The sequence below is a fragment of the Ictidomys tridecemlineatus genome, chromosome 3, assembly GCF_052094955.1.
Source record: "Ictidomys tridecemlineatus isolate mIctTri1 chromosome 3, mIctTri1.hap1, whole genome shotgun sequence".
NCBI classification, from domain to species: domain Eukaryota; kingdom Metazoa; phylum Chordata; class Mammalia; order Rodentia; family Sciuridae; genus Ictidomys; species Ictidomys tridecemlineatus.
The window spans coordinates 214,610,625-214,633,372 of NC_135479.1; the positions used below are offsets into that span (position 1 = coordinate 214,610,625).

At 54.6% G+C, this 22,748-nt stretch overlaps 2 protein-coding genes and 2 long non-coding RNA genes across 6 annotated transcripts in view; 2 read left to right on the forward strand and 2 right to left on the reverse strand.

Moving 5' to 3' along the window:
* Positions 1-5,930, forward strand: part of Trappc10 (trafficking protein particle complex subunit 10) — a 73,471-nt gene extending 67,541 nt beyond the window's left edge. For both annotated transcript variants that reach the window (XM_078044750.1, XM_078044751.1), the window contains 2 exons: positions 2,092-2,286; positions 3,055-5,930. In XM_078044750.1, coding sequence (XP_077900876.1) covers positions 2,092-2,286; positions 3,055-3,293 — 434 coding nt within the window. In that variant the 3' untranslated portion in view covers positions 3,294-5,930. The remainder of the gene's footprint in view (positions 1-2,091; positions 2,287-3,054) is intronic.
* Positions 5,306-6,570, reverse strand: LOC144376536 (uncharacterized). The gene is made up of 2 exons (XR_013437115.1): positions 6,024-6,570; positions 5,306-5,887 (listed from the first exon to the last, which is right to left on the reverse strand). It is a non-coding gene; the product is annotated as an uncharacterized LOC144376536 (long non-coding RNA).
* Pwp2 (PWP2 small subunit processome component) lies at positions 6,067-22,541 on the forward strand. Of its 2 annotated transcripts, XM_005323575.5 has the most exons (21): positions 6,067-6,213; positions 6,933-7,045; positions 8,307-8,401; positions 8,696-8,795; positions 9,224-9,367; positions 10,817-10,952; positions 11,208-11,434; positions 13,440-13,583; positions 13,904-13,974; positions 14,396-14,532; positions 14,790-14,938; positions 15,033-15,180; positions 15,357-15,507; positions 16,263-16,443; positions 17,856-18,003; positions 18,845-18,953; positions 19,304-19,369; positions 20,387-20,605; positions 20,706-20,856; positions 21,007-21,081; positions 22,064-22,541. In XM_005323575.5, the coding sequence occupies exons 1-21, from the start codon at positions 6,196-6,198 to the stop codon at positions 22,245-22,247; spliced, it is 2,766 nt and encodes a 921-aa protein (XP_005323632.2). In that variant the 5' UTR covers positions 6,067-6,195; the 3' UTR covers positions 22,248-22,541. The 2 variants fall into 2 exon arrangements, with proteins under 2 accessions (XP_005323632.2, XP_077900878.1); XM_078044752.1 differs by lacking the exon at positions 22,064-22,541 and having other exon boundaries at positions 20,938-21,078.
* Positions 16,617-17,857, reverse strand: LOC144376535 (uncharacterized). Its single transcript, XR_013437114.1, has 2 exons — positions 17,104-17,857; positions 16,617-16,810 (listed from the first exon to the last, which is right to left on the reverse strand). It is a non-coding gene; the product is annotated as an uncharacterized LOC144376535 (long non-coding RNA).
* Positions 22,542-22,748: the final 207 nt, after the last annotated feature.

Here is a 22,748-nt window from a genome sequence, read left to right on the forward strand (position 1 = left end):
CACTTGTGCTCTGAGGTGATGGGTTGATTATTTGAAGAACACGAAGCATCTCCAGCTGCTCAGGCTTGTTGCTGGGAGAAGGACATACCTGAGCAGCCTCTCAGCTGTTGGGCTCTTCTTGTTGATGCTGTGGGTTTTAAGACCCGGTGTGCCAGGAGTCTGAACTCACATGGGTGCCCCTGAGGCCCTCATTTCTGTAAACCCTTCTGCTCATGCTGCATTTGAGTGAATCTCTTCCTGGCCCTCCCTGTGTGATGCCGAGCACTGGCCACTGGGAAAACAGGCAGATCTTCTAGCATTGACATGCTCCACTCCACACTTTTGGAAGTCTGCATTTGAGCTGGGTGTGTGGCGCACATCACATCAGCTCGGGAGGCTGAGGCAGGGAGATCACAAGTTCAAAGCCAGCCTCAGAAACTTAGTGAGGACCTAAGCAACTCAGTGAGACACACTGTGTGGTGTGGGCTGGGGAATGTGGCTCAGTGGTGAAGAGCCCCTGGGTTCAATCCCTGGTACCAAAAAAATGTCCACATTTGGAAGCTCACCTGTTGAGTCTTTGAGCACTACCTTTGCCAGGCTGCAGTGGTAATTGCAAATTTCTCCAAATCCTGAAGAAGTTTTAAATTCTATCACTGGCAACAAATACTGTTAGGTTTTCTTTGAAGTGACAGCCTCATATGGTCCACTTTCAAGAAATGTTTGCTGACTACCAAGACCACTCGTGTTTCTCTGTCACTGATTCAAGTAAGAAGACTGTTCCCTGGGAACAGCAGCCAGCCCAGCGCACAGCGCAGCCTGCACATGCCCCCTGAGAGGCCAGAGGTGGTGAAAGCACAATTGCTCAGGACCTGGGGACCCTGATGTCCTTCAGCTCCTAGGGGCTGAGCACCCTGGGTAGTCTGACAAACCCGCCAACTAGGTGCTGCCGTTCCCTTGTGATATTCTCATAACGACAGCAGTACAGGGAGCAAGAGGGGGTCAGTGTGGACAAGGTCAGTGTGGGTGGGGAGGCAGTGGGGGCTGGTGACAGTGATAGCAGACGGTTCTGTGCCTGCGCTGTGGTGCTTGGTCTCTGATTCCACATAGGGAGCAGATGCTGTGGAATTGTACCCAAGGGCAGACCAGGCCACAAGTACCTCTAGAAGCTGGGCCTCCCAGGAGGGCTATAGTCTGGTCACTGTGTTGTCCAGGGTCTGAATCCTGTTGTTACGTGAGGTGGCACAGGTTGGCGGCTGGTGATGACTTCACCCTCTTCCCACTGTTGCTCCACAAACCTCCGTGGTTTTTAAAGGTGCCTACCCAGGCTCCCTGTTTGATTGGGTTGACAGTGGTGGCTGCTTCGTGGTGGATGCTTTTAGTTAAGCTGCAGTTTGTTCCTCTAGGTCCGTGGTGGTGAAGAACAGGAAGGTCAGGACTAAGCGAGTCTGTGCCTCCATATGTCCCTGGGATGGGGAGCTGCAGCCCCCTTGCTGCATCTCCTTCTTGAGGCCAAGTTCTGTCTTGCTTGCCTTCCTGTCCCCAGGTTCCACCCTGCTACTGTCCCTTCCCAGGCTGGTCCTGCTCAGTGCCTGCTGGTGTGCTAGACCTGGCTGAGCCAGTACAGGTTGTCTTGAGCACTGCTTTTGATGACAGCAGCTGTCAGACCTTGGGACTCTGCTGCGTCCCAGCGTGGAGCTGCGTGCTTTCTGTGCATCTCCCTTTCTCGTTCTTAGGAAGTGGCCTCTACAGGGCGGTCGCACCTGAGGCCCGGGAGGCTTGTGTGAGTGGCAGGGCCTGGATCCAGATTGCTGGTCTTGATGCTGCTGCTCATCAGAGAGAACTGCTACCTGTACTGCTGCCCCTGGCTGTTTTAACCATTCTTTATTCAGAAGGAAAAAGTGCTTTTCTGTGCGGGCCAGTGTGATCCAGTCTGAATCGGGGCTGATGAGCACTGGACTAGCAGAAATGCTGAACTTGGCCACGGAAGCACAAACGGCATTTTAAGGAGCAGCCACCTCGTTTGGAGCTTCCGCTGTCAGGGGTGCAAGGGCTAATGTATGGTGGTCCTCAATTTGGCGTGAGTACTGAATGTCCTGTGTCTCCTTATTTCAGTTGTTGACAACAGCAGCAACTGGGCTGTGTGCGGAAAGAGCTGTGGTGTCGTCTCCATGCCTGTGGCTGCTCAGGCCACTCACAGAGTCCACATGGAAGTCATGCCTCTCTTTGCGGGCTACCTGCCCTTGCCTGACGTCCGGCTGTTTAAATACCTCCCTCATCACTCTGCACACTCCTCACAGCTGGATGCTGGTAAGGACTTCGGGAGAGAGGGCACAGACCTCCTTGACCTATGACAGGCCATCTGACAGCCCGCCATCAGGCCAGAGTATCGTAAGCTGGAAATGCCTGCACTATGCCTGACCCACCGGCCATCTGGTTAGCCAGGCCTCCCTTCAGGGGCTCAGCACAGTCCTTAGCCTGTGGGAGGGCAGACTCCTCTGACCTGAAGCCTTGTGAGCTTCAGGTTCCAGATAAGTGCAGGTTCCAGAGCATTCAAAACGCAGTACCCAGAAGACACTGGCACCACGGTGCACCCTGGGGCTGGTTGTCCCCTGGTAATCACAGGCTGCTGGTTGCTGCAGCTCTCAAGAGAGGGTCAGACCACATGTCACCAGCCTGGGAGAAGATTAAGATTCAAAATCTGAAGGGTGGTTTCCACTGAATGTGTACTGCTTTCACTCCTTTGGAAAGCGGAAAAGGTCATAGGTGGAACCATTGTAAGGAAAGGACTGTCCATGTCAGTTCAGTAAGCAGGCTATAGCCTCTCATGGAGAAGTGCTCTCTGTATGCAGGGCATACTGGAGAATCAACTTGTTTTCAGAGCTGATAGAACTAGTACAGAACCTTGTCCCCGGTCACAGTTGGCCTCGCTCAGAGGGTTGAGCCTCTCTCTATCCACAGGGTTCTGTTAAGGCAGGGCCTGGGGTGACAGACTTTCACACCCACAGGTCAGCACAGGGCAGCTTTGCCCCTCTGGGCTGGTGCTTCTGCTTGGTCTCACTTTTGTGTGTTCTACAGACAGCTGGATAGAAAACGACAGCCTGTCGGTGGACAAGCACCCAGACGACCAGCTGGACTGCAGCAGTGTGCGGAGTAGAGGCAGTGTAGCCTCAGTCGCCAGCAGCGAGCACAAAGGCTTGCCCATGCCCCGGCTCCAGGCGCTCCCTGCTGGGCAAGTCTTCAACTCCAGCATGGGCATGCAGGTCCTGGTCATTCCCAGTCAAGATGACCATGTCCTAGAAGTCAGTGTGACATGACAACCTGCGGATCGGCCGACACCGCAGACTGGCTGTGAGTGCACTTGAGGGATCGTGCCTGGACTGTTCTCTGGTGTAACATGCTAGTGCTAACCAGACTTTGGCTGTTCTGCTTGGCCAGGGAGGTGTCGGGGAATGGCATCAGTCAGCTGTTCAGTGGAGAAAGAGCGTCCTTTGTGTTGTCTTTGGAACAGGATTTCTTGTTGTCTTCCCTCCCCTTCCCTGTGCTGGTGTCCAGTGTTTGCCCAGAGCCCCAGCTTCCTTCACCTACCCACTCGCTGCTCCTAACACACCTACCCTGGGTCTCCCCCACAGCCTCCCTCTGCTGGTTCTGTGTGCAGGCCCATCTGACTTTCAGATGGAAGTTCAGCAAGCCTTGCAGTCTTCCTGTGACATCTGTGTGCCCTCTGGCCACACAGCTGCCTGGCCTCCTGACCGGGAGGACTGTGAGTCTTCTAAGGGGTGAAATGTAACCCTTCCTTCCAGACCACTACTATGTGCTTTTCTACAGTAACACCTCCTAGGGCAGGTAGGCGGGGTGCAGGGTGGGCTTGGGAGAGAGCAAACCCCTTGTGTGCCTTGGGATGCCAGAGCCAGGCTGACTGGGAGGTCCACGGCTGAGCCTGCTAAAGGTACTTGAGGAAGTCTAGAACAGGGCATAAGGAACAACGCAGCATTGGAAGCTCTTAGGAAAGAATGTTTCTGGACCCATTTCCCCTAATGTTGATTGAATATCATATGCACTTGGAATTAAATATGTATTTAATTGTCATTACATATGTGAGGGTTAATATTGTTTACTTTTCTCTCACTTTTAAAGTCTGTACATGTAATTGTAACTGTATAATCAGCATCTTTCTTTTGCACCTTAAGTCTTAGAAGCTTAGATGCTCCATCTAAAGTACAGATTAGAGGGGTCTTCTTGGTGTGTTCCAGGCTGTGTGTAGGACTCAGGGCCTGGGGTAACCTCTGCTGGTCCACTCAGTTGCAGTCAGACCATACCAACAAGTTAATTTACTTCAGTTGTAAATTTAATTGTATATATGGTTGATTTATTATTTTTAAAAGTACAGACTAACTAATGTAATGTTTATGTATAAGTTGCACCAAAAATCAAGGACAAAATAAATGTTTGTTTTTATTGGTGTGAAAGTTACAGCTTGTAAATAAGTGTTGTATGTATTAAACCTTTTCCAGCTCTCCAAAGCGATGTATTTTTGTACATATGAAATAGTTCTCTGAATTCACTGGTACAGTGTGCTTAGAATTGAACTTGTCAACATCAGTGGGAGCAGAGGGTGGGGCCTTGGTTAACTTGAGAGATCAGGAGCCTCTTCAGCAAGGCTGACCACAGCAGGTGCCACGCTCAGGAGGCTGAGGGGTCAGGGAGCGCGGAGCCCAGAGTGAAGCCAAGCAACTGAGCAGTCATTTTCAGACTTCTGTACGTTGGCGTTTAACTCATTCAGTTAAATAAAGGTGATGTGATTTTCCCCCCTTTTTCATTTTTTAGAAATTGGAGAAATGTGTAAAAAAGATATTCATATAAACTTGGTCAAACTAGGTAGGCAAATTAGAACTCCAGGCGCTAAATTCCAGGATCTCCAACGAGTTTTTTTTAATATATATATATATAAATGATGCTTGGCTTCCCATCCTGCCAGACCCTGAGCAAAGGTTTCTGTTAGCCTAGAGCCAAAAAAACAGGCCTTTTTGATATGCAGTTCCCCTGTTTACCCTTTGGGAGAGGGGCAGAATTCAGTGTCTATAGTTTATTCTATTTCAGTTTTCTGGCGTCTGCTTTCTCAGGTTGAATTTTCTAATTCCATATATCTACAGGAGGAAAACAAAGGGGAGGTTCAAAATGTTTATGGTGTCTCTTCTGATCTGGAAAATGAGTGAAACCAGTTTTCCCCAATCACTTAGAAGATCTTTAGCCAACTAAGATGAATGTTGGTGTTTTTTTTTTTTTGACAAAAGAATGTCACTCAAAGAAAACAATAAAAACAACAAAAACATCTTTTGTCTCTTTAATTCACCATACGAGTAACCAAGAGGCTGTCACTGGATTTTTGTTGCAAGGTTTTGCGTTGAGGAGGCTGGTTTTGTTGAACAGTTGTGAATTCTATGGGATGTGTGTATCAAAAACAAAGAATACGTGGCCATTGTACAGAGAACCTGTGGATCATGGAAGTGGAAAAGAAAATGGTTATAATTTTTGTGAATTTCATGGGTTCCCCTGTGACTGGAAGAATTATAACTCCTGGTTCTCCTGTGGGAACTACTGAACCGCCTCAGCCCCTGGGGCGTCGCCGCGTCCGCGGTCCTGAGCCTGGGAACCCATAGACACGCAGAGCTTTACGCGCTGTTCGTGTAGACGGTAAACTGCATTCTAACACGGAGTAAACGCAGGCTTGTTTGATTTGAGGTAAAGGCTACGCTGCTTTTTCTGCGGCTGCGCTGCTCGGCTTCACCGTCGACCGCGGAGTCCGTCCGTCCGTCGCCGCTCCCGGGACTCGCTCCGCAGGGCGGGGTCCGCCCGAGCTTCCCAGGGAGTCACCGTCACACCCTTCGGCGACACTGTTGGGCTGCAGCCACTGTATCAAACCGTGTAAACGTAATAAAACGCTGAAACCCGCACTGTGACAAACCGTGCTTCTCTGAACCCGCTTCCGGGCCCGGTGCCTCGCGCTCTCGCCCTCCCGGGCCGCCCACCAGGGGGCTGCCACTTACACCCGCGCCTCGGGACGCCCCGTAAGCGCGCGGCGGAACCCTCCCACGGCCCCCGGAAGTGCGCGCGGCGGAAGTCGGCCTTGGCTCCGCCCCGGAAGTGCACGGTGTGCGCCCACCTTCGCAGGCAGGAGCTCGGCGCTCGGACTGGGACGCGGCACGTGTGGTGGCCGGGATGAAGTTCGCGTACCGGGTGAGCAGGACGGTGGGCGCGGGAACCCCTGGTCGGCCTGAGGGAGGGGGCGGCCGCGAGGCGGAGGAAGGCGGGGTCGCACTGTGCTCGTCTCCGTCCCTGCGAGCGCTCCCTGTGTCGCCAGTCGCAGCCGGAGCAGGACCCAGCAGTGCAAACCAGGCGTGGCGGTGTGTCCCCGAGGCGTCGGGCCCCCACCCTGCCCGTCCCCACAGGGTCCGAGGGCCCTGCAACCGCGACAGATGGCCCTCCTGCCCACAGAGGCCGCCCCTCGGCGGCCCCTTGAAGCAGCCCCCCACCACCTTGCTGGGGGTCGCTGTGTGTGCGCTGAGCCCCTCTAGACGGCGCGCGAGGTCCAGGTCTGCGGGGTTGACAGCCTCTCCTGTACGGCCCGTGCCGTCATGTGACACTGTTGGGGGTGTCTTGCACCCTGGATGCTCCTCGCCCTGGTCCAACGTTGCAGCTTTAATCTCATGAAATGTGAATTCTGTAGCCTCCCCCTGGCAGAGGCCGCCGCCGCTCTTGGGAGCTTACCCTTTTGGGGGAGCCCTGAGGTCCTGAGGATTGGTTTTTCCGCTCCTGCCCAGGAAATGCCCCCGACATGAGCAGGAACCCTGCAGCCTGGCCCTCGGTTTCATCTCTTGTCAAGTACCCTCACTTTGCCCTTCAGGGAATTGAGACTATTTTTTGTTGTTGTTAAGAAGGCTTTATTTTCCTTTCAGTTCTCAAATTTGCTGGGTACAGTTTATCGGCGTGGAAACTTAAATTTCACATGCGATGGAAATTCAGTTATCAGTCCTGTGGGGAATAGAGTCACAATATTTGACCTTAAGAAGTAAGTATGCTGAAGTGACATTAATAACAGTGGTAACCTGTGTGTGAAGGCAGCTGGCATCTTTCTCGCCTGCCTTTTGGGGCACACCCGTTAGTTAAGCGGCCTGAGACAGATCAAGGATTTAGTAGGGTCAGTAGTGGAACTGCCTGCCCAGTTCCTTGTTCTTTATTCTGGTGTCTTAGCTCAGCCCCTAATGTCTGCAAGGCTGACATTATCTTTGTGTCACTCAGGTCAGTAACATGGGAAAGGGCCCTGCCTCTCCTATGAGGTACAGGCAGGTGGTATATGGCTCAAGGTTAGTACCTCCCCATTGGTGGAGGTGCCTCAGTTCTCTAAGGCCAGATGTTGGTTGGGGGAGCAAAAGCCATCTCAACCCCTGCTCAGAGGCCTCCCGAGTGGCCTTGCCTCCTAGTTGGATGGGCAGTCCCATGGTATCCAGTTCCAGTTTGGCAGCTGGAGACCATTTCTGGTTGCTCAGGTTTAAATGTTTCTTCTGAATACGTGCATAGTTCCTCTCTGTCTGATTACAGGCAGCACTCAGTTCCTTCCCAGAAGTGTTGGGAAGTCCTTGGGCCAACCCTCCACAATGTTCTGAGTGGCATCTTTTCCTTTCTGAGGCTGTTCCAAGTGGGTGACCCTGGGCCATGGTTTCTCCATCTGTAAGATGAGATGGCAGTGGTACCTGCTTTGCCTGCAAGCAGTAACTGGTGAAGGACGTTGCTGACCCCTGGGTCAGGTCGGCTGCTGTATTGTTAGGACTGTTTTGTTTAAATAACATCTAGTGGGGGGCTCTCCAGAGTTAGGAGAACATGCTCACTAAGAATAAAACAACAGAACTAGAACCCAGCTCTGACACTTAGAGGCATACTCTGTCATCATTGCTAATTTTTTTGTTTGTTTCTTTGCATTTTCTTGTTTCTATAAAAACATGAGCAGTGTGCCAACATGATGGGCACTCAGCTTGTTTCCAGTTTCCTGACTTTGAACTGGTACAGAATCTAATTGGATAACAGTCTAGAGGCAAAGTTGATTGTAACCAAAACCTGTTTTTAAGGGTTTTAGTGTGTCTTGCCAAGCTTCTTCCAGGGACAGTGCCATTCCTTCTTCCTCTGTGGGGAGTGTGAGAGATGAACTCTGTGCAGAATCAGTGGCATGGAGACGAGGCCATGTGGGGAGGGTTGGCTTCTGGTCTGAAGCCAGCCCTGTCTCCATTGTCTGATGACACAGACCCACTGCACAACGTGGTTTTTGTCTCTTTCAGCAACAAGTCTGACACACTACCCCTGGCCACTAGGTACAACATCAAGTGTGTGGGGCTATCCCCAGATGGCCGCCTCGCCATCATTGTTGATGAAGGTAAGAGGATGGGAGGAAGGACTAGGGTGTGAAGGTGGCATAAAGCAAACACCAGGTCCATTGAGAGTGGGCCAGGGGCTAAGACATCCACTGTATACTCCAGTGGGTCTCTAGGACAAACGTGTACCAAGGATGGGTTCTGCATCCTCTCTGGCCTCCCCTGGGGCCAGAATTCTAGTCACACAGGGGCCATGGTTAGCACAGGACCTTGCTATGGTTTGACCTTGCAGATGAGGCTTGTATGGTGTCTGGGGGTCCCCAAGTAGCTATAGGCTTGTACTTGGCCTCTTGCAGGGGGTGCTGCACTCCTGGTCAGCTTGGTCTGCAGGTCGGTGCTGCACCACTACCACTTCAAGGGCTCTGTGCACAGCGTCTCCTTCTCTCCAGATGGCAGGTAAGGGTGGCTGGATCGCCAGCCCACCTGCCCACTTCCTCCCACTCAGGCTCAAGGCGGTCACCTGGGCACATAGCCCAGAACCTAGCTCTGACACTTAGAGGCATACTCTGTCATTATTGCTAGTTTTTTTTTTTTGTTTGTTTCTTTGCATTTTCTTATTTCTATAAAAAATGAGCAGCGTGCGGCAGCAGTGGGCATAGGAACCCGTGATCTGTCTGAGGGAGGGGGCAGCCGCGAGGCAGAGGAAGGTGGGCTCTAGGTCCTCTAGCATTGCTGGTGTCCTGCAAGCAGAAGGCTTATGTTGCAGGATGCCACTTGGTTCTGTTTCTTCATGTTCCCTCCCACGGCCAAGCTGTGTCTTGAGGCTCTGCGGCATCATGGCTGTCATTGGTTCTGAGTGTTGTCTGTGCCCCTATCTCCTATAGAAAGTTTGTCATCACAAAGGGCAACCTCGCTCAGATGTACCATGCCCCTGGGAAGAAGCGAGAATTCAACGCATTCGTCCTAGACAAGACCTACTTTGGGCCATATGATGAGACCACATGCATCGACTGGACTGATGACTCCAGGTGGGGCTGAGGTGCCTTTGACCGATCTCTCTAGCAAACAGCTTCCTTCTCAGCCCCCAGGGTTGCATTTTGAAATGTCTTCACCTGAACCTTGTGTGGTGTGGGTATGGCCCACAGTATTAGGCCTGGGTGGCTAGCTCCTTGTCAGGTCTGCGGTGATGTGGCATTTTATTACTAGAAATCAGACAACAGAATCTGGATCTTGGGGAGAAATGAGAATTAAGTTTCAGTCTGAGTCACCGCACACCCTAGGCAGCTGTGCTGCCAGGAGTTGGTGAGTGTCATGATGTGCAGGCTGACTGCCTGAGGCCCTGCCACAACAAGTCTGTGTCCACGGCTGTTCCTGCTCCAGAGGTGACCAGGGAGTTCCTGGCCTCCTAAAGATAGTGTGCATTCGATTGGGTCGGCAGCTAGTAGAGGTGGCATGGCTTTTGTTCACAGGACCACCTTGTTCTGCACCCAGGACAGGCTTGCAGCGTGGGAGAATGCACCAAGCATGCTTGAGTGTCCTGTGGTGCCGGGTTTCTGTTCTCGAGTCTAAAAGACTCGGTCGGGGGTCACTCCAGTTAAACTGGGCTAACTGGGCTGCACAAAATAACCACACAAGAGAATACCTTTTTCTTTGGGTTTACTGTGACGGCTCCTCTGACCTTAAGGGTCCGCAAAAAGAGAGAGAGATCGAGAGCGAGCGCTGATCCCTTTTATTGAGAAGCTATTCAAATGAGGCAAGGGATCAGGTTTCAGGGAGCTGAGTATCTTCATGGTGTCCAGTGTCAGCAGGTTGACTGACACCTGGGTAGGCCACCCCCAAGGGCACAGTAAGAGAAGGGGACACACACAAGGCACTTCCATGGAAGATTCTATCCTAAACGGAGCAAGGGATTATATTACAAAGGAACAGGTGAGCATAGCTTCACCCATGGGGCTGTAGCAAGACACACCCATGCACGAGACACTGACCCTCACACCCAAGAAGGGTGGGGAAAGCTCTTCCACATTTCTGTGACTGAGTGCCTCAGCACCCAGCCAGGGAGTGTGACTCAGTCACGTGTAAGGATGGTTTCCCACACTGTGGGTCAGGCTTGGGCAGATGTACCTTGTGGCTGCCCTCCTTCCACCAAGGGCCACTAAGTCCTATGCGTACGGCTATTTGTGCCATATATAGAGTGCACTGGAATTGAGTCTTGGCTGCACTGGAGGGTGTAAGGAGGTGGCCTCCCAGGAAAGGCACATGATGGGTGCAACAGCTCCAGAGAGGAGACAGGGCTGCTTTGGGATGCCTTTCCTGTGCCCACAGGCACCCGAGCCACCTCTCCGTCCCTCACAGGGGATCAGGTGGTCTCTGCACAGCTCATGATGGAGGGCAGATGAGTCTCCATTGCCATGGACTGCTGTGGTGGTAGTGGCACTTGGTCACAAACGCTGAGGAGCTGTGTGGTCTTGTTCCAGGTGCTTTGTGGTTGGAAGCAAAGACATGTCCACCTGGGTGTTTGGAGCTGAACGCTGGGACAACCTCATCTACTACGCACTGGGGGGACATAAGGATGCCATCGTGGCCTGTTTCTTCGAGTCCAACAGCCTGGATGTATGCCCTGGGCCCCAGATCCCTAGGCCAGCAGTGATGGGGGAATGCCCTGGGGCAGGCTGCAGGTCCTTCCTCCCTGAGCTGCTGCTTGGCTGTCCTAATTGTCGGGAAGACCTTTAGGGTTGCAGTTCTGAGGGGCCTTGAGTGGAACTGTGCCAAGAAGCTAAGCGGGAGAGGGGGTTCTTGGTGTAGAGGCTTGTGGCTGGCCTGGCTCAGGTTGGTTGGCTCAGGCCCAGCCATGTGCTTCCCTTGCAGCTGTACTCACTCAGCCAGGATGGAGCCCTGTGTGTGTGGCAGTGTGACACACCCCCAGAGGGCCTGAGGCTGAAAGCCCCCACAGGCTGGAAGGCAGATCTGCTGCAGCGAGAAGAGGCGGAGGAGGAGGAGGAGGAGGAAGGACAGAGAGAGATCACCATTCGAGGGAAGGCCACACCTGCTGAGGAGGAGAAGAAGGGAAAAGTGAAGTACTCACGCCTGGCCAAGTAGGTCTTGAGGGCGGTGGTGGCGTCTCCCACCCTCAGATGTAAACATGGGCTTCACGTGGAGGTCCAGAGGACAGACCTTTGTCTGGATCTGGGTTTGAGACCCCATGAGTACTGTGGTGTTGAGACCATGCCCAGGAGCCAGAGCCCTGGCCTGCCTTAGTGATCTGGGGCAGAGAGGGGGGTGTGCCTGAGAGTGCTGTGGCTTTGCCAGCCCCTGCACTGCTCAGTGCAGGTGAGCCTTCCTCTGCCTGGGGGACAAGGGGTCCGTGGTGCGCTCAGCATGAGCTGGGCTGAGGTGATGAGGTATGAGACGAAGGCGAGGAGGACGCACTGGTGGATGTTGGCTGGGTGTGAAAGGTGGGTTCTCTGGCTCCTGTCCCCTAGAGCTCTGGGCTACCCCTCTTCCAGGCATACCACACTCTCCTGCTTCATGATTAGCACCCACCCAGTCAGCCATTCAGACTGTGGTGGGTTGGTTAGGTCACTACTCTTACAGTTGTGAACATCCCTGCATCGGCTGGGCTGGGCAGCTCCACGCACTTCATTTTCTCTAGCAGCACACACCCAGGTGGGTGACCAGGACCTCACAGACTAGGGTTGTGGCCTCTCCAAACTAGGTCTGTTGGGTGGCTGGGAAACTGTCCTAGAGTCAGGGTACAGGGCCTAGGTAGGTTGTGGGCACTTGAGGACCATGCATCACCTGTAACCTGCCCTGTTGTGATTTTACTAGCCTAGATGTCTCCATCCAGCAGTGGGCCTGGACCTATTATCTGTCTAGTGAGGCTCCCTCCCAGTTGAAAGGCAGGCAGAATGAGAGATGCACAGTGGTAGTGTGGCTGTGTGGGATGGCAGGTGGACTCATGCTAGGCCATGGGGTGGGGGTGTCCATGTTCAGTTCTGTTCTGGGAGGTTCCCTGGCTTGAAGGAGAGTGGACCTTGGGGAGGGACAAGGGCAGGACCTTGGGGCTGAGGCAGCTGGACTAGACTGGCCTTGGAGGTGCCGGGCTAAGAAGGAATTTAGGATGTGAGAGGAGGGAGCGTGCTGGGCCGTGGGCAGGCGGAGGTGGAGATGGGGGAGCGGGTCTGGCTGGACTTTGGGTGCCCGTGGGAGTCTCAGAACAGTGCAGCTGGAATGAGGAGTTGGGTGAGGACTGAAGGAGACCCCAGGAAGGAGGAGCTGCAAGGCACTGTCCAGTGAGGGTCACTCACTGGAGGGACTGCAGTCACCAGTGTAGAGTGCGGGGGATGGCCCTTTTGGCATCAGTCACCTTAAGAGGGAAAGGTGAGGACAGCTGTGCTGTGCGTATGTGGAGCCAGGAACGGGTTAGATCACAGAGAGCCAGAGGTGTCATCAGGGTCACCTTGGTTATATGGGCAGGAAGTGATGGGCACCTACTCCCTGCCTCCCTGTAGGTGATGTTCCCTGAGAACACCCTACCCTCTTTGGCAAGGGGCAGGAGGGGAGACCATCTAAGAGGCATTGTTTACTTTTGTGTTGTTGTGACCAAAATACCTGTCAAGGGTCACCTCCAGGAGGAGAAGTGTGTTTTTGGTTCATGATCTCAGAGGTCTCAGTCCATAGATGGCTAACTCCATTGTTCTGGGTCCATGGTGAGGCAGCAGCATCACAGTGGAAGGGCCCAGCAGGAAGCAGAGTGGGGCCAAGGCTGCAGGGAAGAACAGGCACCCTTCCAGGGGCCCCTCCTCCAGACATACCACCCTCTCCTGCTACACGATTAGCACCCAGTCAGCCATTCAGACTGGGGTGGGCTGGTTAGGTCACTGCTCTCACAGTCCAGTAGTGAATATCCCTGCCTTGGCTGGAGCTTTTGGGGGACAGTTCATATCCACACAATCAGAGGTGTCTTGGTCCTGAGCTCAGAACATAGCTGAGTGAGCCGGTGCCCGGGTACAGCCGGGGTGTGGCCATCTGAAGTGAGCAGGGTGATCTGCCAGCTAGGTCCATGGTCCTCCTTCTACAGTACTCCACCTGTCAATCCAGGTACTTCTTCAATAAAGAAGGAGACTTCAACAGCGTGACAGCTGCAGCATATCACAAGAAGATTCGCCTCTTGGTCACAGGTTTTGCTTCTGGAATCTTCCATCTGCATGAGCTCCCAGAATTCAACCTCATCCACTCACTGAGGTGAATCCTCTGCTCACTGGGCTTTCGTGCACCTGCCCCGGGGCTTAGTGATTGCTGGGGGGCCATCAGGGAGCCTGCTACAGTCCCCGGGGTGGCTCCCACCAGCCTGTAGCCTGTATTGTGGCCCTGGATGTTGGTCTCAGAGGTGGGGTTTTTATTCTTTATCCTTGGTTTTTCTCTTCTGTTCTTCATCTTTGAAACAGAAAAAATTAAAATACTAGTTCCACAAGTGAGTGCGGTTGAGGATGCTGCAGGGAGAGGGGCGGCCCTGGGTCGACGGGCACTCCTCTGCTCATCTCTTCTTGCCCTTTTCTGCTCAGCATCTCAGATCAGAGGATCACTTCAGTTGCCATCAACAGCTCTGGGGACTGGATTGCCTTTGGCTGCTCAGGTTTGTTTCCATGCCGAGCTGTAGATATCGAATGTCCTAGAAAAGTCTGCCAGAGGACCACTGAGGCCCCTCAGTGTCGTGGGCTTCAGGCCACGAGGCACAGGCCATAGCTGTGAGCAGAACAGCTCCTCAGGGGCTTACGTGGCCAGGAGAGTGATTTCCAGAGTGATTGCTCCTCTCCAGTCCGGGGCCTGGGGTTTCTTGTCTGACTTGTGGTCCTGCCCACAGCTCCTTGAATGGCCTCAGTCTCTCGGTCTGCAGTCATGGCTAGTGGCCTGCACACCAGCCACCTGCCAGGCAGGGGCTGCTCTCTGCCCTGGTCCTCGGGTCTGTGCTGTGTGCAGTGCCTATGAACAGGGCAGTCCAGCCCCAGCTGACTGGAGTCAGGATCAGTCAGGGACTTGTGGTCCTGTACCCACAGGCCTTGGTCAGCTGCTGGTGTGGGAATGGCAGAGCGAGTCCTATGTGCTGAAGCAGCAAGGCCACTTCAACAGCATGGTATCTCTGGCCTACTCCCCGGACGGGCAGTATATCGTCACTGGTGGGGACGACGGCAAGGTGGGCATTGGCCAGCACTGGAAGCAGGCAGCTGGGTGGGCCTTCATCCATGCAGAGCTGTGGGTGGCTCCTGCTGGCTTCTGAAGACTGGGGACATGCACAGGAATTTGAATGGCGAGGGCTGGGGTATCCCTGTGTCCCCATTTCTGCCCCAGGTGGATCTGAGGTGGCCAGGTGCTTGCTTCTCTGCCTCAGGCTTCGCTCACCTGGAGGCAGGTGGCTGGCTGTGCTCACACTGTCCCTCGGTCCCGCTACAGGTCAAGGTGTGGAACACCCTCAGTGGCTTTTGCTTCATCACTTTCACGGAACACTCCAGTGGGGTCACTGGTGTGGCATTTACTGCCACCGGCTTTGTCATCGTGACCTCTTCCCTGGACGGCACCGTGCGCGCCTTCGACCTCCACAGGTGATGGCCTCTGCCGAGGGTGTGGCTGCCCATGTACAGGCGAAGGTGTCTGACACGGGCCTGTAATGCCAGCCGTGGGCTCCTTTCCCCACAGGTACCGGAACTTCCGCACCTTCACATCTCCGCGCCCCACCCAGTTCTCCTGTGTGGCCGTCGACTCAAGTGGGGAGATCATCTCTGCCGGGGCCCAGGACTCCTTTGAGATCTTTGTGTGGTCCATGCAGACGGGCAGGCTCCTTGACGTAAGTGCCTATGTGTGCAGTGCCTATGATCAGGGCAGTCCAGCCCCAGCTGACCTGGGGTCAGGATCAGTCAGGGACCATGCCCTGATGGGGAAGGAGCTGGCCTCCCTCTCAGGTGTGGTGTGGAGCTCTTGGAGCACTGTGTCGGCCCTTCTCACGCCTCTGTGCCTCTGTAGGTTTTGTCTGGCCATGAGGGGCCCATCAGTGGTCTGTGTTTTAATCCAATGAAGTCCATCCTGGCCAGTGCCTCCTGGGACAAGACGGTGCGCCTGTGGGACATGTTCGACAGCTGGAGAACCAAGGAGACGCTGACCCTCACATCGGATGGTGAGCTGCAGCTGGGGTTGGCAGACAGTGACCAGGGGCCAAAGTGTGTCTTGCTCTGGTCTAACTCATCTCATCCCTCTGCCTGCCTGGCTCTTGGTTGTGTGTGTGACATGAGCCTAGCAGGTGAGAAGAATAGCCCAGACCCCGCAGTGCAGGGCAGCCTGAGCTGACGGTGCTTAGCCAATACTGGGCGGCAGTGCTTCTAGCATCACGCCCCTGGGGCTGGGGGGTTCAGCTGGGCTCCCAGTCTGCTGCGCACAGGGCTCCCGGGAGCAGCTGCTCCCCCTGCTTTCTAGAGTTGTCGCTGTGCTTGACCAGTCAGTGGCTGGTGCACTGCTGATGCGCCTGGGATTGAGCCCGCTGTGGGGGTGCCTGACCACCCCTCATTTTTCCTGAATCAGACCTTAGGCCCTGCTTCACCCCCCACCCCTAGTCCAGGCTCAGCAACTGCAGCCCTCGCTACATGTCCTCTCTGCACTTGGCCTGTCCATTTACCCCTGAGTGGTCTTTCTGTGACTCAGCTGCCAGCCTCACCTCTGACCAGTCCAACCTGATCCGGGGTCCTGGGGGTCTCCCTGTCCCCTCCAGCTTGTTCCCAGCCAGGGTGTGCAGTTCCCTTGCCTGCTGGCGTTGGCACCTCCCTTGGGGGGAGCTTCCTGTGCACTAGAGGGGCTGTGGGTCTCCTGGGGTGTGGAGCATGGCCTGTCTGCCAAGCTGGGGGTCTTTCTCAGAGCCTGAGGCTTGTTTCTCTTTAGCTCTAGCTGTGACTTTTCGGCCTGATGGTGCAGAGCTAGCTGTGGCCACGCTAAACTCACAGATCACCTTCTGGGACCCTGAGAACGCGATACAGACGGGTTCCATCGAAGGCAGACATGACCTCAAGACAGGCAGGAAGGAGCTGGACAAGATTACGGCCAAGCACTCGGCCAAGGGCAAGTGAGTGCCAGCAGGGTACAGGCCAGAGCTGCTTCACATGCTCCTGTTGGCTTGCAGCTTGTAGGGACTGGTGGTTTCTGAGGCCTTCCCCCAACCAGGACCCTGGGACCAAGTTCCTACAGCCACTTTTTTGTGGGTGGGGGGGTACCAAGGATTGAACTCAGAGACACCCAGCCGTATATTGTATTTTATTTAGAGTCGAGCTCTCACAGAGTTGCTTAGCATGTCACTGTTGCTGAGGCTGGCTTTGAACTCGTGATCCTCCTGACTCAGCCTCCCAAGCCGCTGGGATTACAGGCCTGCACCACCACATCCAGCCCTACAGCCACTTTCTTTCTGGTGTAATTCTTAGTTCTTGAGAGTGCCACTGCAGGAGAAAGGGGTTGGGGAGGCCGTCTTGATTTGCTGAATGTGAATGTACATAACCCAAAGTCTGAACCAACTCCAAACTTCCCTCTCTCCAATGATGTCATCAGCCTGGTGTTTAAAACAAAAAGGCCCAAAGCTGCCCTGCACAGAGCAGACCCAGCCTGCCTCTATACACCAGCTGCCTTCCAGGTGCTTGGCAGGCATCTGCCGGGCCTGGTTCTGTGTTGGTGGGGAACCACCAGGCTGTTTCTGCAGTGGCTGTCCCGTTTTGCATTCCCACCAGTTACGCACCAGGTCCCTTTTCCCTGTGTTGTCACCAACGTCCTTTCCTTAGATAGAGCCAGTCTGCTCGGGTGCATCGGTGTCCAGAGCCGGTATTCCTCTGCCCAGCAGAGGTGGTGCGCTTGCTGGCTCTGCCCTCCGTGGAGGAGGGGTAGGACCTTGGTGCGTACTCACGGGTGTCTACTGAGCTGTGGTGGTTCTTCCTGTTTGGCATGAAGCCTTTGCGGGTGGGGATTTGCAGATACCTTCTCTTCTGAGTTGTTTCACTTTCTGTGGTGGTGTCATAAATTTGGGTGGCATCCAGTTTTTTTCTTTGTTTTTTTTTTTTTCTTTTTTCTGCTGTCCCTTGTTCTTTTAGTGTCATATCTCAAAAACCGTTGCTGTCCCAAGGCCATTGTTCCCTGTTTTTGGCACCCAGGGCAGTCAGGGCATAGCTGCTGCTTTTTGCAGACCTACCAAGGGGCTGTGGGAGAGCTGGAGGTGGGCGGGTGAGTATATGTGCCAATATGGACCTGGTTTTAGCCACGTGGTCCTGTTGTGCCTCCTGGCACATGTATTTGGTTCTCTCCTGGCAGAGTGGGTGCACACACTGTTGGAGGCCGTGGCTGTGCGCGTCTTACATAAGGTCAGGCAGGGAGCCTCAGAGGCGTTGGAGAGGAGAGCGGGCTCCCCTCTGGGGACGCGGTGTGGGGCTCTGACTTCTTCAGAGCTGCACGTCAAGAGGCCTGCTATGAGTCCGAGTGCCTTTATTCTCTGCCCAGGGCCTTCACCACTCTGTGCTACTCTGCAGACGGCCAGAGTATCCTGGCGGGGGGCATGTCCAGGTTTGTGTGCCTTTACCACGTCCGGGAGCAGATCCTGGTGAAGCGGTTTGAGCTCTCCTGCAACCTCTCTCTGGACGCCATGGAGGTGAGTAGTTGTGTGGGCCCTGACATAGGTGCTTCTGACAACCTGGGCCCCAGCCAAGCTGTGAGGTCAGCACCAACATAGAGCTGTGACTGGCTGAGCGGTTCCTGAGTCACATGCCTGCAGTACCTGCCAGGGCCTGTCACTTTCCCCACTTTTACAGTTTGACCCCACCTGAGCGGGTAGCCAGGGCTGGAGTGCCCAATGCACTGGCTTGGGCCATACACTAAGCCCTATAAGGGAAGGAGTGGAGGTGGAAGGTGCTGGTGGGCTGCCTGCACCTGGGCCATCCATCTGGTTGCAGTGTGGGAGGGCTCTTCCTCCACTGCCCACAGGTGCCTGCCCTCTGCACACCTCAGACTGTGGTCCAAGTCGCTCCTCGTGCCCTGGTCTCTCAGGAGTGCAGGGTGTGGACTGAGGAGAACCGAGGCTCTGGGCAGAGTTGAGGGTCTTCTGTGGTACCAGAAGCCACCCTCCTGCTCCTGAGAAAGTATCCACATTTCCCTCGGGGAGCAGCTGCCCTCATGTACAAGCAGATGTCCACTGTGGGCAAGGGCCTGTCCCTGTAATGGTGGCAGTGGTGTCCAGTGTGCAAGGGTGAGTGGGACTCCTACACTTGGCTCCAGTGGCCTCCACCTGCACTTTGTGCAGCCAGTCCTGAAGGAAGACTGGGGACCAGGAACAGCGCCCCTTGGCCTTGTCCTGTGTTCTCAGGGCCCTCTTGTGGTCTAGTCTCCATTCCACTCATGGCTAGAGGCTTGTCCGCTGTGGGCGGCTTGTCTGCTTGGCACACAAGCAAGAGGGGGAGATGAGGAGAAGGTGTTCATGGCTCTTGCTGTTCTAGGAATTTCTGAATCGAAGAAAGATGACGGAGTTTGGCAACCTGGCGCTCATTGACCAAGATGCTGGGGAAGAGGACGGGGTTGCTATTCCGTTGCCAGGTGTGAAGAAAGGTGAGCAGAGGTCCCCTTCTGTGTCTTGCCTGTCACCTGGTCGTCTTTGTGGCAGTGTTTCTGCTCTCTTGGTTGGGGCTGCAGTTTACGGAGTCAGCAGTTACTGCATCTTGGTGTCTTGCTGGATGGGTGGGGGGGGGGTGCTTGGGGAAGACCCAGCAGGTGGGGTGCTGGTGCCATCATCCCTGCCGGGCACAAAAGACTGGCCTGTGAGTTACTGCACGCAGCTATGCCACTCTGCCCTGTGGGGGTACAGGGTGGATCAGGGGTTCCTGTGCATCTTCTGATTACTGGGGAGCAATCTGAATGTACTTGCTCCCCAGTAACTGCAGTTGTTCTTTTCTTCCCAGGTGACATGAGTTCTCGCCACTTTAAACCTGAAATCAGAGTGACTTCACTGCGCTTCTCTCCCACTGGTGAGCCCTGAGTGAAGGGTTGTTGGTCCCAATGTGTCATGACCTGTGTTCCCAGGGACAAGGTCAGTCAGTGCTGCCCTCAGGCTCTGCACTGCACTCTGTCCCTTACAAGTGGGAATGTGGTGATGAACCCTGCTGCCATATGGTCTCCTTGTCCCTGAGAAGGGACTGCTATTGAGAGCTCCTGCCCCAGGCACATTAAGCTTTGATATGTGGTGGCTCAGGGCCATCCTGGGAGGTGGCCTCCTCAAGCCTATTAAGCGCACTCAGGCGTGCAGGAGGGTCCATCTGGGCCTTTCGGGAACAAGTGGTCCCCTTGGGCAGAGCAAGGTGAGGATCATCAGCCAGCGCTTTCCAAAATGGATGAAGCAAAAAAGTCAGGTGCAGAACCACTCATGAGCCTTGCATCCTGTGAACCAGAGGACCCCAGGGCCACTTCTGCCCAGCCACCTAGGGGTTTTTACTTTTTGGTAATGGGATTGAACTCAGGGTGCTTAATCATTGAGCCACATTTCCAGTATGGTTTTATATTTTATTTAGAGACAGGGTCTCACTGAATTGCTAAGTTCCTTGCTAAGTTTCTGAGGCTGGCTTTGAAATCAACGATCCTTCTGCTTCAGTCTCCACAGTCGCTGACATGACCAGCATGCACCACCACCCGGCCAGCACCCTAGTTTTGTTGCTCAGGTTTTCCTGAGACAAATCACTTGTGATCGTGTCCCAGGCACTGTGCAGCTACAGCAGGGACCATTTGGCTTCTCTCATACTGAAAAGTTTACAGGCTCCTGGTGCGAGCAGAGGGAACAGGCACGTGTGTCCTTGCTCACGTGTGCAGGCAGTAGGCCTGGGGTGCCATCCACCAGGGTGACCCAAGCAGTTCCTTCCCCAGGGGCAGGGTGGCAAAAGGAAGATGTCCCGGTGCCCTCCTGCACTTCGGTGTTTGGACCATGAGCATGTACTTACCATCTTGCCTTTCTTTTAAAGATTGAGAAATCTCTTTCACTCTTCATCCCCCAGGGCGCTGCTGGGCAGCCACCAGCACAGAAGGGCTCCTCATCTTCTCCCTGGATGCCCAGATGCTCTTCGACCCATATGAGCTGGACACCAGCATCACCCCTGGGCGGGTGCGGGAGGCCCTACACCAGCAGGAGTTCACTCGGGCCATCCTTATGGCCTTCCGGCTCAACGAGAAGAAGCTGGTACAAGAAGTCCTGGAGGCCGTGCCGCGGGAAGACAGTGAGCAGGAACCGGGTCAGGTGGAAGCTCAGGGGCCCGAGGTGTTGCTCTCTTTGCTACTTTGGTTCGTCACAGAATAAGCGTAGCTTTTCTTTTGCAGTTGAAGTTGTCAGTGCTTCTCTTCCTGAGCTGTATGTAGAAAAGGCACTTGAGTTTTTAGCTTCCTCATTTGAAGTGTCTCGTCACCTTGAATTCTACCTCATATGGACACAGAAATTGCTCATGTCCCATGGACAGAAGCTGAAGCCCAGGTATGCTGGGCTTCCCTGCTGTTGGTGTGACCTTTCACATGGCCAGCTGATCCTGGTGGTGATGGGGAGCTTTGTGTTCAGGAGCAGCATGCACTGGGCCTGGTGTTGCCCCCCAGTAACCACCGCACCCTGAGGGTGTCTCCTTTCCAGTGCAGGGCGGCTGCTGCCTGCCATCCAGTTCCTTCAGAAGAGCCTCCAGCGGCACCTGGATGATCTGGCAAAGCTGTACGTGCGGGGCTGGCGGTAGGGTGGGGTTGGAGCTCTTGTCGTGGGTTCTGTGCCTGGGACTGCTCCCTGCACCACCTGACCTGGACACAGAGGTTCCAGTGTTGGAGAGTGTGCCACCCATGCTGGGTTTGAAGCACAGCTTTGGTGCAGCTGGTGCTAAAGGAGCTGAGCCAGAGAAGGGGTGTGCCTGAGGTGCAGCTTGAACCTCCAACCTCAGGGCATTTGTCACAGTCCTAGGACGGGGTTGTCTGTTCTGGATTTGCATGTCTCCTGCATGAGCAGTAGGAGCTGGCTGGTGACAGGGTGCCTGGTGTTGATGATGAGAGTGTATCTAAGGGGCTTGGATGGTACCTGGATACTGAAGGTACTCTGCAAGGCCACCCCTTCTGCTTAGACAACCTGACTGCATCTCCCAGCTTGCCCTGACGGGATGTCTGCTTCTCTTTGGTGCCCATCTGGGCTGGTGACAGGTCTGTTCCCTGCCCTGTCTGGGTCCCTGGGCCAACGCTCGAGTCTGGTCCCAGTGGTGTTCTATCCTTGAGCTGTCCCCCATCTTTATAATGGGGCTCAGTCTAGAACAAGCCCTTCCTCCAAATGCCTCTGCTTCCTTGGCATCAAGGCTTCCCTGCAGGAAGGCTGGGGCTTTAGGGTGCCATTCCTCATCTGGTGGCTTGTTGCTGATTTGCTGGTGTGCTCCAACTTGTGGGTCTGGGGGAGGACCCTGCTAGCCAGCCCGTTGCCCCAGTGATCCTTCACTGAGTCGGTTTGCTATCTTCCTGGGAGCTGTTGGTGTCAGGAATGTGTGATGTGACCAATTGACTTTCTAAATGACCGGTGCGAGGGCCTGGCAGGGAGGCCATTTGTTTGGGCAGAACCCAGATCTGGGCAGGGAGGGCAGAGGATCCTGTGGAGCAGGTGGGCCGGGGTGCTGGTGGAGTGGAGCTGATGCCTGTACTGATGTGATGCCCTGTACCCACAGCTGTGACTGGAACCGCTACAACCTGCGGTATGCTCTGGCCATCTCCAAGCAGCAGGGTATGAAACGCCCCCTGGACCTGCCGGGAGTTGAGGATGACGGGGAAGCATCCGATGAGGACAGTCTGAACCTGCTGGGAGGGGCCGGAGATGAGCCTGCCACTGCGGCTCCTGACTGTCTTGGTTGAGACCTTCCAGAGGGATGGAACCTCCTGTCACCTGGGCCCAGGACATGGGAGTGCATCCAAAGTGCTGGAATATTGTCACGGGGTCTCCCTTTTCTGTTGAGAAGCACACAGCCCATCAGGACAGCGAGCCAACCTGCTAGCACCCAGGCAGGCACTTGGGTGCCATGGGCCAGGATCCCTCAGTGAGGACTTTCTAACATTGCCTTCACGAAATGTAAATAGGTTCATGTTTGTGGACTCATATAAACTTAATGGGAGTTATTTATATTTTTAATACAAAGTTCTAAAGACAAACTTGGGATTAGAAACATGAGATTCTGGAAATGTGTTAATATACTGTTAGTGGGTGTGAGAAGCTGAACGGCACGCCCGGGATGAGGCAGGGAAGGCAGGGCAAGTGGCCGCCTGCCTGGGCCTGTGATCTGGTGATCTGTCTGCACCGGTCAGGGCAGGGAGCCCCTCAGAACGCTGGCATTGGAGGGTGTACATGGGGGAGCTCGC

Coding starts and splice junctions, on each gene's coding strand:
- Pwp2 (XM_005323575.5), top strand. Junction 13,584..13,903: donor AACCTCATCCACTCACTGAG/GTGAATCCTCTG, acceptor TTTTCTGCTCAG/CATCTCAGATCAGAGGATCA. Junction 21,082..22,063: donor CTGGATGATCTGGCAAAGCT/GTACGTGCGGGG, acceptor CTGTACCCACAG/CTGTGACTGGAACCGCTACA.